General features: G+C 40.2%; 1 protein-coding gene across 1 annotated transcript in view; it reads right to left on the reverse strand.

Annotated features, from left to right (window-relative positions):
• Nucleotides 1-12,949, reverse strand: part of LOC103271022 (unconventional myosin-XVI-like) — a gene marked incomplete at both ends in the record, with an annotated part of 162,407 nt that extends 149,458 nt beyond the window's left edge. The window contains 2 exons of the mRNA XM_008068502.1: nucleotides 11,167-11,237; nucleotides 12,922-12,949. Coding sequence (XP_008066693.1) covers nucleotides 11,167-11,237; nucleotides 12,922-12,949 — 99 coding nt within the window. The remainder of the gene's footprint in view (nucleotides 1-11,166; nucleotides 11,238-12,921) is intronic.
• Nucleotides 12,950-14,920: the final 1,971 nt, after the last annotated feature.

Consider the following 14,920-nt stretch of genomic DNA (forward strand, 5'->3'; position numbering starts at 1 on the left):
TGTTCTTTATCATTTCAAACAATTTCTGTTGACACTTTGGGGTACCGAGAAAGGGACTGAGTCCACCCTTTATCATGCCTCAATATTCTGACTCTACCAGGTGTTTCCACCTGCAACCTGGAGCCAGGTTCCAAAGTTACTCTTGTCACTGTCGTTTACCTCTCGAAATGCCATGGCCTAGCTACATAATTTGTGGGACCCAATGCAAAATGAAAATGTAGGGCCTCTTATTTAGAAATTATTAGGAATTTCAAGCTGGTGACAAGAAAACATGCAGACAAGTATGGCATCATTCGAAGTGCAAGTCCCCACGTGACTGCATGCTTACCTTTAATCAGCTCACCTCCCAGTTCCCACTTGATCACACATCACTCTTCTTCCACCAAACCCCTGGAACCCAGACTATTTTATTTATTTATTTTTTAATTTTTTATTTTTATGAATTGAGGGGTAAAAGTACAATTTTGTTTCATGGATACAATGCGCAGAGGTGTAGTCTGGGATTGTAGTGCACTCAGCACTTGAAAAAGTATACATTGTGCCCGGTGGGTAGTGTTTCATCCTGCAGTCCATTTTAAATACACTCTGCTGGGCACAGTGACACAGCCTGTAATCCCAGCAGTACTTTGAGAGGGTGAGGCGAGAGGATCGCCTAAGATCAGGGGGTCGAGACCAGCCTGGGCAACTTGGTGAGACCTCGTCTCTAAAACAAATCACAAAAACTAGCTGAGTATGGTGGTTTGCATCTGTAGTTCCAGCTACTTGGAAGGCTGAGGAGGAAGGATCGCCTAAGCCCAGCAGGTCAAGGCTGCTGTGGTCTTGAGCGTGCCACTGCACTCCAGCCTGGGCGACAAGAGCAAGACACTAACTAACTAACTAACTAACTAACTGACTGACTAACTAAATAAACAAATAAATAAATACACTCTCCTCAATAAATAAACACACTCTCCTCATCTGGAAATGTCTAGAGAACCTACATGTAAATCAGTCTTTCTGAAAACATCATATCTTCTACAACCTTCCCCAGTGCAGGTAAAATTATTTTTCCATAAGACCCTGAAAAAACTTGGACATTTTCTGAGGTAGCTGATGATTCTTGTAGAATCACTGCATGTTCACCTGAATGTGCTTCTTTCTGAGTTTCACTCCATCCTTACAGAATATCCTCTTCTCCCAACCTGGTCACGACCCCCTTTCATGCGAGACTCGAGGACCATGACAACAACCTTCTCTCTACTCAGCATCATCAACAGATGAGGCGTTAGCAACATTGGATTATTCACCCTGTAATACAGCCTCAAATACCTACCTTCCCAAGGCCCCACTCATCCTCACCCACCCCTCTGCCTCACCATCAGCAAGATTGGCTCCACAGTGAAATATTGCATTCTAAAGTCCCAATCCAGGACCAAAATATTTCATCTTGTCTCCTGAAACAGACTCAGAGAGTCTGAATATGGTGAAAAGCTCCTTCTTGCAAGGTTGTTTATGGATTGACAACAGGATTAGAATGTGACTAATACCTTCAGCACCAGATCGAGCAGTTTTCAGCTTGTCTCGCAATGCATTCTTTTACTAATTTTTTTTTTTTTTTGAGTCAGAGTCTCTCTCTGTCACCCAGGCTGGAGTGCAGTGGCATGCTCATGGCCTCCCCACGACCTGCTGGGCTCCGGTGATCCTTTTGCTTCAGCCTTCCAAGCTAGGACTATAGGAGCATGCTGCAATGCCCAGATAATTTTTTAAATTATTATTTATTGTAGAGACCAGGTCTCACCATGTTGCCCAGACTGGTCTCGAACCCCCAAAGTGCTGGAATTGCAGCCTTGAGCCACCACACCCAGCCTTCTACTCATTTTTAATTGTTGCTAAGCAAAGGTAATACATCTCTATGTACAAATTCTATACAATTTGCATTACTGATTTCTCTGAAAAGACTACAAATCACAGAAACCAAATGACAAAGGCAACTATAACTTAACGTGTGTGTGTGGGGGGGGTGTGGGTGCTTCTGTCTTAGCATAAGGTGTGTGTTCTTCTGTATTGTAGTTCTTCTGGTTGACTAATGAGTGTGTCATTAATAACCCTGAAATCTATCTCTAAAAGAATAAGTCATTACAAATACTACATTATGTTTCATGGTTCACACACCAAATTTGGTTCACACACCAAATTCTTTCATCTATGGTTCATACATGAAAGTTATCCTTCACCATTTTTTAAAAATGAAGGCTGGATCTATTTTAACATTAGTTTTTCTCAGCATCTACATATTTTACAATGCGAACTTCCTCCTCACTTCTCTGCTTTGGATACAGAACCATGGTAGCAGAAGAGACTAGAAAAAGAGTTACCGGGAAAGCATTTAGTTTGATCCAGGGTTGTTTATTGAGCTAATATCATGGACCAGGTGTAGCTCTATTGCTAAATTGAAAAAAAAAATCTGAGCTTTTCAGCAGCTATGGGGGTGGGGGGGGAAATGATGTGATTTGCACAATTCATTTTAAATTAGCTGTAGTCCTTCTGCTTGTCATATGTTTATAGGTTATCCGTAGTTCAAAGAATATCCCTCTACTGAGAGACAGAGACAGTGATAGAGAGAGAGAAAGAGAGGTGAGGGAGAGGGAGAGGGAAAGGAAGGGAAGGGAGGAGAGGGAAAAGAGATTGATTTACATTAGTAGCAAAATTAGAATTTGTTTGAATGTGTTGCAATTTCCCTACTTTTGACATCACTCTGGAACTTCCATCTGATCCTTTGATTGCAACATCAATACAGCCTGAGCTCAGGTCTGCGCAAAATCACATCTGCTACTGCATCACCTTAAAAAGTCATATACACTCTAGTGCCATCTGGAACGTTACCTCTCACCATGTTTGCTTTTCATGTGTCTTCTCTCTGTAAAATACTATACTCCAGATCACTTTCCAGAGATAAAATACCCAGAACACTGAGTTGAAGCACATTTATTATCTCACTTGCATTCTAGAGAGCCATAGCTTCCAGCCAATGGAAACTAACTTTAATTATGAAACAGTTTACTACTTAAGAGACTCAGATAAGCCACTGATGCACATATACAAAATTTAAAATCCCAATAAAGCTGTTGTCTTTTCAAGTGAATATAAATGTATATATATTCTCTAAGCAAACAGCCTATAATCAAGGGAGTGATGCTATTAGAGACAGCTGAGATGCAGTCTAGTGAGCCACAGTAGAGCACCCAAAAGTCAGAAGCAGCATGGACATTATGGAGGAGGAATAGAAATAGCCATTGGTGGACTTACAGGCAGTTGCCACAGCCACAGAGTAATACAAATGGCCAGAGTTGTTTAAAGAAAAGCTTTCTGAATGGGTATGTTTCAGGTCGATAATTAAACAAAATCCTTTCTTGGTGAAACATTCCAGTTTCTCCTAGAAAAGATTTTTTTTTCTTTTTTTAAAAATCTTTTCTTTATTTTTTTAAATGTTACTGGTAGTTTCAAAGCTGGATAATTGCAAGTTTCCTTGGAGGGGAGACAAGTTCTACAAGAAGTCAGTAGAAAATGACTTGGTTATCTGCCTTATCCTGTTGAGACAGGGTTCTGATTCTTGGTAATTTGAGTTCTTTGTTGCAAAGATATATATATATATCTGCCTTTGCAACAAACTATATATATCAAACTACAACAATGCAGTCTAGTCGGTAACTTTATTAGGGCTTTTTTTTTTATAGTTGGAGTCTCACTCTTGCTGCCCAGGCTGGAGTGCAGCGGCATCCTCACGGCCATCGCAGTCTTGACCTGCTGGGCCCCAGCAATCCTTCCACCTCAGCCTTGCAAATAACTGGAACTACAGATGCACGCCACCAAGCCTGGCTCGATTTTGTGATTTATTGTAGAGACGAGGTCTCACCAAGTTCCCCAGGCTGGTCTTGAACCCCCAGGTTCAGGCAATCCTCTCGCCTCAGCCTCCCAAAGTGCTGGGATGACAGGCTGAGCCACTGTGCCCAGCCTACTGGGGCTTTTTATGATTGGACGTGGAGTGAATCTGATCGATGTAGTGTATTCACTCAGAAATAGGAGACACAATGCCTTCAGTTTCTGGTAGCATTCCAAGAATCATCACAATGGACTCCTCTGTTGCCCTATTACTTGCTTAGTCATACACTCAAGACATCCCACGGTACAGATCAAGATTATGCTTTGCATCCAAGATTAAGCCGGATATTTTACTAAAGATCTTAAATTCTAGACTGGGACTTTCCAGTTACAGATACTATGGTCCTCACAGACCCAAGAGATGCTGGATTTTAAAAAGTCAAGTGCAGTTGGGCTTTTGAACCAAAAATTTCTTCCTAAGGAAAACGTGTTGCAGTCAACGGCCATTCTATTGCCGGTGCTTGGCAGCACCCAGCAGTTGCTCACCATCAGACATCAGAATTATCTGACCCTCCCTCACCGACATCATCATTTCTTCCTCAGCCCCATCCTTTGCCCCTAGTTTCCTGCTACACATGCAAAGATGCCCTCCTCAACACATCTTCCAAGAAAATCCCCAGGAACAGCCCCTGCAAAAAGCCACATTGTCTTCTGCCATGAGCGATTTCCTGGTTAGAGATTACCCTTGTAGCTTTTGTCCTTTTTCTTCTGGGAAACCAGAGAAGGGTCTTGAAGTCTCGTGGCCAATACCCAGATTCTGGGGTGTGGGTGGACAGGACCATGTGTAGCAATTCCTACCAAGCATTTTTGTTCTTTAACAACTAGATATTTTCTAAAAGAAGATATTTCTTTAGGCATTTTCTCTACAGCCCTGATACTCTGCCTCTTTTTAAAATAGAATCTTTTTACTAGATTTTGAAGATATGATTGTAGTTAGTTGCTAATTATCTCTGCCTCTTACAGCACCTGAGATTTTAGAGAAACACATTGAAGCAAAAGAGAAGCTCAATTTAGAGCACCAAATTTTCTTGTGAGAGTAGCAAAGTTATTAAAACATTCAAAAGTAAATTTTGAAAAAAAATACTCCAAATTTTTGATTATTTTCTTTTATTATGTGAAACATACATGCTTATTATTTTAAATGTTCAAGTAATTTGTACAAGGAAACAAAAAATTAAGACCTTATCCCCTATCCGCATGGTGGGTCACTGTTAAAAATGTCTTGTCTAACCATTGCCTTACTAGACTCTGGTGTGGCCATGCGCTTTGGAGCTATGGCTGTTGCCATGTTTCCTGGCTTTGGACCTGATTCCATCCATCCATCCATCCATCCATCTATCCATCCATCTCTATCATCTATCTGGTTGTTCCATATGCACGATTCTCTAACCTGCTTTTGGCATTTACAGTACATCTTGGGTATACTTTCACACATGTTAGAGCTCAATATTGATAACAGCCACATGAATTCCATTGCTTAAAAGCTTATTTTTATGTCAAAAGTAGAATTCACTCAGTAAAAAAAAAAAAATATTTCTTATTTCTTTTTTAAAACATATTTTATTTTAAAGATGTAGGGTACAATTCAGAGTTGGGTATGCAAGTGGGTTTCGTACAGGTAAGGTCTGGGCCTCCCTTTGGTCCCTACTTTGCCAGGGTTGCGATCAGATACCCTTTTGGATATTGTGTATGTTTCTTATTTCTAATGTATTTAACTTTAGTCTGGCTATACTCTGAGGCAGACACAGCTCAGAATTACGAGAGATTGCATGTCACACTCCATTCAAGATGGTTTAATTACCACTAGGTGCTCCTTCTCATTTGCTCATTTATAAAACGTAATAGCATAAAACCCTGAGCAGCATTTTAGCAGAGCCTATGTAAGTTTGTTTTCCACACTATAAACATAATTTTTTTTCAAAGAGTTTAACATGTGGTTTCTTCTATATTGTCTTCATGAGACTAAATTCCTCGGGTACAGATATTATTACTTTTTTGTCATTATTCCCCTTCTGTCTGAGTACCTGATACCTGCCAGATGGTTAACTCATAAATTACTTAATGAATGGTAGGTAAATAGATGAATTCAGAATGATTTATTGAAAACGTTTAAAAAAGAAGATAAAAGTTAAGTAAAAATGTTTATATATATGTATCTTGCTCTGTTGCCCAGGCTGGAGTGCAGTGGCACAATCATGGCTCACCCCAGCCTCAAACTCCTGGGTTCAGGCAATTCCAGCCTCCTGAGTAGCTGAGCATACAGGCACATGCCATCATGCCTGGATAATTTTTTTTCATTTTATTTTCTGTAGAGATGAGATCTTACCACATTGCCCAGGCTGGTCTCAAACTCCTGAGCTCAAGTCAAAATCCTGCCTCGGCCTCCCATAATGCTAGTGGACCACCGCACCCAGTTACATAACCAAAATATTTTAAACGTTTTTCAAATGTCTGTCTTTAGTCCTGTAAGAGTTTGTAATCCCCAACATAGAAGATCTTATGGCACTTCAAAGAGAAATGTCTTGTAGAAATCTACACTCAAAGTGAGAACTAAGCAAATACAACTCTGAGAAAATCTCAACAATTTGCACCCGATGCCTCACACAAGTGGAGGCCTCAAAGACACTGATTTTATATAATTAGAGCTTCAGGGCTGATGAGCCATCAGGATTCACACATGGGATGTCCAAAAGGTGGAGCGAATGCAAAGCTCTTCACTCTTGACATTTTAGATGGCTAAATTGCCTTTCTCAGTACCTAAGGAATTTTGAAACCCTGTAATTTTGTCTCCCTTGCAAACCTACAATTTTTCATTTGTTTTTATTTACTTGGTAACCCCAGGAAAAGGAGCCTCTGGCACTGAGCCTTCCCTCCTTCAGACACCACCAGGTTGCCTTATAAAACCTCCATCTCCCCTGGGTCTTAGTCTCACAACATTTGCATAACAACATAAAATGCAATATGCTCAACTTGAGAGTTAATTCAGTGTTTTCCCATTCACCTTATAACTTTAATCTTCTCGTTTACCATTTTTTTTTTCCTGACTTCACCATTTCTGAGTCCTTATACTCTGTTACCTGGACCTAAAAGAACTACCTTCTCATTATCTAAAGAGAGCCTTATATCCTTAGAGCCCAATCATTCATTCATTCCCTATGCACTGTGTATTTATTATGCATCATGTGCTAAGACTATGAAAGTGTCTTAGACAGTCACAGTCTTTGAAATTTCAGTCTAGAGGAGATAAAAAGATATATAATCCCTTAATTATAATCCATTGTGACAAGATCTACAGAGAAGCAAAGAGTGTGTGTCATGAGACCTTGGATAAAAGGGTAATTAAGTCTGACCCCAGGAGGATGAGAAAAGGCTTCATAGCTGATTCCCGAAGGTGACCAAGTGACTTCACTGTTTCTTCACTATCGTCTGCTTATCCCTCTTCCAGTCGGCTGTAATCAGTGGTTCATTTTTTCTGTCTCCCTCCGATGAACACCAAATGTTGTGTTTTGCATCTTTTCACCCCCAAAATCTTTCACACTGTCAGATATTAATTACACATTGATATCAATTAATTAGCTTATCTACTCAACAAATCTGCTGAGCATCTCCAAGTGCCAGGCACTCTCCTGGGCGTCATAAATAGAAGAGTTATGAAAATAGGCCAAGTCTTGTCTCTCATGGAGCTGACATTCTAGGGCATCTTAAACAGTCTCATGAACTATGATCTGTCTGGTGGCAATTGTGCTGCAAAAGGCAGGAAAGAGAAATAGATAAAAGGGTGGAAATGGAACTGCTTATGAGGTGTTGGAGGTGTGTTACTCTCCTTGCCGGGACGGCCAGGAGAGACTGTTCTGTTGGGTAATTTTTGAGCGGATACCCAAAGCAAGAGAGCAGTGAGCCATGTGGATCAGGGAGGCATGTGCTGGGTGGAAAAACTATAACGGGAACATGGAGCAGGACCTTGGTGTCCCACATTCTGCGAACAGAGTGACCAGTGTGGGCGGAGCAGAGAGAGAGGAGGAAAGTAACTGGAGATGAGGTCATCATGACTGTGGGCTGGGACATGGGGATAAATCATGCTATGGCCACACGCAGGACTTTGAAGTTTACTTGAGTGAGAAGGAAAGTTGTTGGGTGTTTTGGATACAGGAGAGACACGGTCTGAGTGTGTGTGGGAAATCATGTAGGGTGGGCAAGGATGGGACCTGGGAGACGAGTGAGGAAGGTGTATCCGGAAAAGAAAGAGAGAGAGAGTGGTTTAAAACAGGGGGGCAGCAGTCTAGGTCATGAGAAATGGTGGCTTTCTGGCTTTATTTCAAAAACCAAGAGAACAACTGTTGGTTTGCTGATTGGGAGGATAGAGATGTCTGGGGGGGGCGTGTGCGGCAAAAAATCTTGGAATTTATTTATTAAAAAATCCTGCATTTATTCTTACATGTTTTACATATTAAAACTTCAGTCACCTTCCAAGTACTCTCCCTTTGATGCGATACATCTATGGAGATATTTTTGCCACTGCTCAAAACAATTTTTGAACATGTCATTTTTAACAACTTTTAGTGCTTCTGTTGTTTTTTGTTTCACCTCTTCTATATCAGCAAAACATTTTCCTTTGAGGACTTTTTTTATTCAGAAACAAACAAACAAACAAAAAACATTGCTCGGGGCGAGATCAGGTAAATAGGGAAGGTAAGGCATGGAGAGCATACCACTTTTGGTCAAAAACTGCTGAACACTCAGAGTGGTGTGGGCAGGTGCACTCGTAAATCACCCGTCATGAAATGTACAAATACTCTGAAAGAATCTCCATAGTTTCTGGACATCGCAGCAACTTGGATGGATCTGGAGACTATCATACTCAGTGATCAATCACAGAAACAAAAAACTGAGTAGCACATGTTCTCACTCATAAGTGGACCCTGAATACCTATCATAAAAAGGAATTGGCAGTAGCCGGGCTCGGTGGCTCAGTCTGTAATCCTGCGCCTTTGGGAGGCTAAGGTGAGTGGATTGCTTGAGCCCGCGGGTTTGAGACCTGCCTGGGCAGTAAGACCTCATCTCTACAATAAATCAAAAACTCAGCCGGGCGCGGTAGCGTGCGCCTGTAATTCCGGCTACTCGGAAGGCTGAGGCGGAAGGATCGCCGGAGCCCAGCAGGTCGAGGCTGCGGTGGTCGGGAGCAGCCACTGCACTCCAGTCTGGGCGACAGAGTGAGACTCCAACTCAAGAAAAGAAAAAAAAAAGGGATTGGCAGTAGCAGGACACTGCCAGGCAGAGGGGTGGGATGGGTGGGTGGTGGTACATAACATCAGTATTGGTGCCTGATCTTAATCCAGGCGAAGCGAAGGTCAATGGGAGGCCTAAACTTCACCTGTACCTAAACTACTTATATACCCAGTACTGACTCGTACCCCACATCTTTAAAAAATTTTTTTTAAATTATCTAATGATTAAAAAAGAAAGAATCCTCTAAAAAATTCACTAAGGCAAACTGCCTCTCACAACAATGCTAACGGGTACACTGATGCCTGAGACACTTACCCTAAGGAGGAAGTTTTAGGTGTCTGCCCTCCAAAAGAAAATTCTGGTTTTCTATGCCTCCCCATATATGCTCATTAAAAGTCATATATGTGTGCATATGTGTGTATATACGTGCATATATGTTTATATAAGTATATATGCATGTATATATAGTATATATATTCATACACGCGTGCATGCGCGCGTGCGCGCACACACACACACACACACACACACACACACACACACACACACACACACACACACACTCACCATATCTCCTACCTTCCCTTCTCTCCCTTTCCCTTTTCTCCACCTTCTTCTCCTTTCTCTCTCTCTCTCTCACATAAATATACAGAAAGGCTTTCCTAGGTTTATAAACCATGACTTGACCTGGTTTGTTTCTGGAAAAGGTCTGTCTTCTACTGGCGGATGCAAACATATCCATAAGTGGACCTCCTGAAAAACAGACTTATGATATCGGTCAGGAAGGGATATTTATGTACAGAAGACTGTTGGTAGGATGTCCCCAATCTAGGATTGCTTATAATTACACCTAGGATCTAGGGGCGATTGAGGCATGGTTCCTTGAAAATATCATGTAAGCCATGTAATGATCTGGGTAAAATGGAGACAGTTCACAATCAAAACACTTCAGAGAAAGAAAAGCTTATCTGCAAATCTCTCTTTGTATCTATTTCCAAAGCTGGGGAGAAATCATCTACATTCTTCTGCAAACTGCCTCCTAGCACATTATTTTAAGTTATTTTCTGTTCTGCTGACTGACTATACAATGTGATTATTTGCATTCTAGATCTCATGAGCTATTCATAAACACATATTTATCTTTTATGCAGTTTTTCTCCACCTGGTTATAAATTAGAATCACCTGAGAAGCCCTGAAAAATGCTAACGATAAAACTACTTTCCAGAAAAATGAAGTCAGTATCACTGGGCATGTGAGAAGTTAGGTATTTTTAGAATTCCCACGTAATGCCAAGGTACAAACACTGTTGAAAATCTATGTGATGCTAAGGAATCTCTGGTTGATTGAAGACACACTCCCTTCTGCCATAGTTTGCTATAATGTGAAGAAATACAGCATTGTTATTTGTCATGATAGACAATCCTAAATTACATTGATGTTAATTTTTATATTTTTCAAAATTAAGTTCTTTAAATTAGTTCTAAAGAACATGAGATCTAATAATTTTTAATTTTTATTTATCCCTAAATGAATCAGCAAACATTTCTTACACATGATCTTAACAATGTATATTTGTTGATTCACTTACTCATTCCCTGCTTTGTTTCTGGTGAAATAAAAGATAGGTTTTAATTCACTTTTATATGATCCAGGCCACCAGCAAAGTACAGTAAAATTACATTAGAACAATAAGGACAACTTGTAAAAGTAAAAGAAAGGGTGATTGCCTAATACTTGTAATTTATACAAAACCATTTTACTTATTGCTAAATCCTATTAATTTTTCAAAAGTGTCTTCTTTAGGGCAGTGATTTCAACTCCATTAATTAAAGATTGTTACGAACTTCAATGCGGTCATTAATAATTTTCCAGCTCATTATCCAAGCCTGTTAATTAGAAACACGTTGTTATCCTGATCTTCGTGTGTGAGATGTACATTTTGTTCTTGAGTTTCGAGCCTTTAATTTTTTCTCTGTCTCATGGTGTCACCACCCAATTGCATTGACTATCACAGTCCTTACCAGATGGAGTAAGGATCCTCCGGAGGAAACCAGGGTGTGTGGGTCTGCCCCCTCCTTCAGGAGTTGAAGCACTGAAAAAAAAATGAGAGAAGAACAGAGTTAGAGCAAGTCTTTCTTCCACATCCTGAACCCAAAGTTGTAGTCTTTCATTAATATCCAAAATACAAACGGCTAAGACAGCCAAAGAATGAATCACTCTCTGACATGATATGTATTTATGATGGATAGCATTTTCCTTCCCATTCACGCTTATTCCTTGGTTTGGCAACATAAATATCTATTACAAGTCATGCAAGTTCATGAGAAAGTGGAAGATATTGTTTTTACAGTTTATTGTTTCAAAGTGTCTAGTTTATGAATCCTTTGTAGAATTTTTTTTTAAAAAGCAAAAAGAAAGAAACTACCTCACTAGGCTCATGTCAGCATTAGGTCACTAATTTTTTTTAATTCATTAAGACCCGTTGGCCTAAAATAATCAAAGTTTATTTTTGCACATTAACCTTCCATTGGTGCCACTAGCCCTTGGCAATATTTCTACCATTCTCACAAAGCACTGTGAGATGAAGCCACATCTACCCAAATTAGTCATGTCGAGTAGATCCAACTCTATACCAATTATCAGAATGAATTCACAGTTGAAAGGTGACCTATGTCTCCACTGGATCAGCAAAGACAAATTCATTAGTACACGGAATGTCACAGAGCATTGAGAGGTTGTGTTACAGCCTCTGCTACATAAAATGGAGCTGTAAGACACGCCCCACCAAAGGCTCTTCAATTCCGGAGGCACTATGCTAGTCTCCACTGTTAACAGCAGTAGTATTGTAGTTTTAACAAAATGCCCTTAATACACTTTCCTCAAAAAATATAATTAAAGCAACAGTCACTTTTTAAATTTCACTTATAGAAAGGAATTGCACACAATGGTTCAGGTTCAAACTCATGTCTCAGTGACGCATTTTGTCTTTTTACTGACTTTCTCTGTAACTTGAAATGTTGCCTGAGGGTTCCTTCTTTTCTAAGGCACCCCAGTTCTTTTATATGTTGCCAACGTCTAGTCTCTTACTCAACTCTAACTGAATTATCATGGGACACATCGTGTGTCCCAGCAGACACAGCTACTATTGTGGATTTCCTCCTTAGAAGGGTGATACTCTTCCAGGGTGGGTGCGGTGGGTGTGTTGAGAGAGATAGGTCCCCATCCTGTGAAACACATCAGCCCTCCCAGCCCAGTGTACCCTCCACACAGCCTTCCCTGACACGAGAGCAACCTATATCCACATCCAGAAAGAATTTCCTAAATAGAAGCATGCCTTATCTATTCATTTACCAAGTATTTTGGTAATGCCGTATCTATTCATTTACTTTGATGACTTTCTTTCTTTAAGCAAGAGTTTAATTCTTTTCATAACCTAGAATCTGCTTGTGTTCAGTAGTTTGTTACAAAAACATGCTCAGGATGACAAACTCGTAACCTGACAACACGTGCCATATTCATTTGCTTACTAGGTTATCTTCTGTTTCTGTTATTATTATTGCTTTTTATTATAAAGATATGGGGTACAATTCAGGGTTAGGTATACAAAGGTTGATTATGCGGGTACTCTTGTTGAGGAGGTATGCCCCACCCTCCCCTGGCAGTTCCCTCAACTGCCAATCCCACTCCCCTCCCCGACAGTTTCCCACTACTGCCAGTCACTTTCTTATAGTATTATAATTGTTCAAGGTCCGCTTATGAGTGAGAACACATGGTACTCTGTTCTTTGTTTCTATGATAGATCACTGAATCTACTCAAATTGTTGCAAAGTCCACGTTTGTCTTTCTTTATGGCTGCATAATCTTCCAAACCAGCTGTCTCTGTTAAGAGAAAAGTCTAGGAAGCGAGGCTGTTGTCTGTCTTGTTCTCTGCATTTCTAAGGACCATCCTGCTGCATGGTATAAAGACTCTCTCTCTCTCTCTCTCTCTCTCTCTCTCTCTCTCTCTCTCTCTCTCTTTCTCCATATGGAGGGAGAGAGACTTCTTCCTCTCTTGTGAACTTATTACACTTCATGTTTTAAATCCCATTCACAATAAAAGAAAGTTCATTACATATGTTTGCCAGTGGTTTCCACAGAAGACAAATAGCACTCTTACCCTAATATTTATTCTTTTATCAAATGAAATTAGTCATCATGAATTAACAAATATTTCTTGATAGTCTGTAAAGCTCTGGGTCAATCATGATCTTACTGCAAATATAAGGTGAGGTAGACTGTATTAAGCCAAAATATTAGTAAAATGCTGTCAGATTTTTTATGCAGACTCTACTATGCAGACACAGAGTGAATTATACGTGATAGGAATTGGTGAGCCATATAGTTTGGTTCTGGAGTGAGACAGACTTTGGTATTAGGCCTGGCCCCATGAGGAAAGCTAATGAACTTTATGCCCCAGTTTTCTGTCAGTAAACAATGAACACTGGACTCACTGCACGGGAGTATTGTGAGATTTACTGAGACAACTCTGTAGCAGGCTTATCATGCCTCAGGCACTTGGTAAGTATCACTGAATGATTTATAATTGCTACGAGTGATAAAACCCCATAGTAATATGTCATAGAACCCATACGTTAAAGTTTATTTTAAGTTTTCTCAAAACCTTCTGATTGCTAAATGCTGAATTTAAATGTAAAACATAAGAAATGCAAATTTAGCAATATTAACCAGGAGGGTGAGTGTGTAATTTAACAAATGGGAAAAATGAGACAAAGGAAAAAAATATATAAGACAAAGAAGGATGCTAAGTATGGAGATGGTGAATATGAATTACCTTTGTTTTTCATACAAACTATTGCATTGTAAGTTTATATCAGTTTTCTTATTGTATTTATTTTATGTTTTTGAGTCAGGATCTCGCTCTGTTGCCCAGTCTGTTGCCCACTCTGTTGCCCAGTCTGGATCGTGAGTGGCACGATCACGGCACACCACAGCCTCGACCTCCTGGGCTCAGGAGATTTTTCTGCCTAAGCCTCCCCAGTAACTGGGACTACAAGCATGAACCACCACACCTGGCTAATTTTTTTCTTTCTTTCTTCTTTCTTTCTTTCTTATTCATTTATGTCTTATTTATCATTTATTTATATATGATAGAGACAAGTGCTCGCTGTGTTGCCCAGGCTGATCATGAACACCTGGGCTCAAGCAAACCTCCCACCTCCATTTCTGAGTGCTGGGATTAGAGGTATGAGCTACCGCACCTGGCCTATATCATTATTTTTTAATATAGCTGTTTTTTTTTAAACTGTTTCACGATCAAGTCACACAATCCCTGAAATAACAGTTGGCTCTCACAAGCTGACAAGGGTGAGGTCCAGCATCCAAAGCGAGCAACCAGGAGGTGCATAAGGAATATTGCCCAAGAATGCCCAGGGATGAGAAGGTTCTTCTGGTCACCATGAAACAGGTAAGTTGGTCACATCCCTTCTATTATCCCCAGACATCATCCCAGGGAGAAAAGGGGTGCAAGCAATCTGAGCATTGAGTATTTCCTAACCAGAAGAACTATTTCCTGAGAGGGTAGTTTACATGACCAGATTAAACTATGTTAAAACAGCTGTCTGGATATTAACTGGTTTGGCCTCATTACCACTCAAGAATATGACACGATTGACTACCAGTGAAACAGAGAAATAGCATGTTCTTTGCACATACAAAGGATACTGTCAGCCAAACTCTCACATTGAAGCAATGACTCTACTAAGGGCTTAAACCTGG

This window comes from Carlito syrichta, unplaced genomic scaffold, assembly GCF_000164805.1.
Source record: "Carlito syrichta isolate Samal-C Ts95f unplaced genomic scaffold, Tarsius_syrichta-2.0.1 Scaffold311106, whole genome shotgun sequence".
Taxonomy (NCBI): domain Eukaryota; kingdom Metazoa; phylum Chordata; class Mammalia; order Primates; family Tarsiidae; genus Carlito; species Carlito syrichta.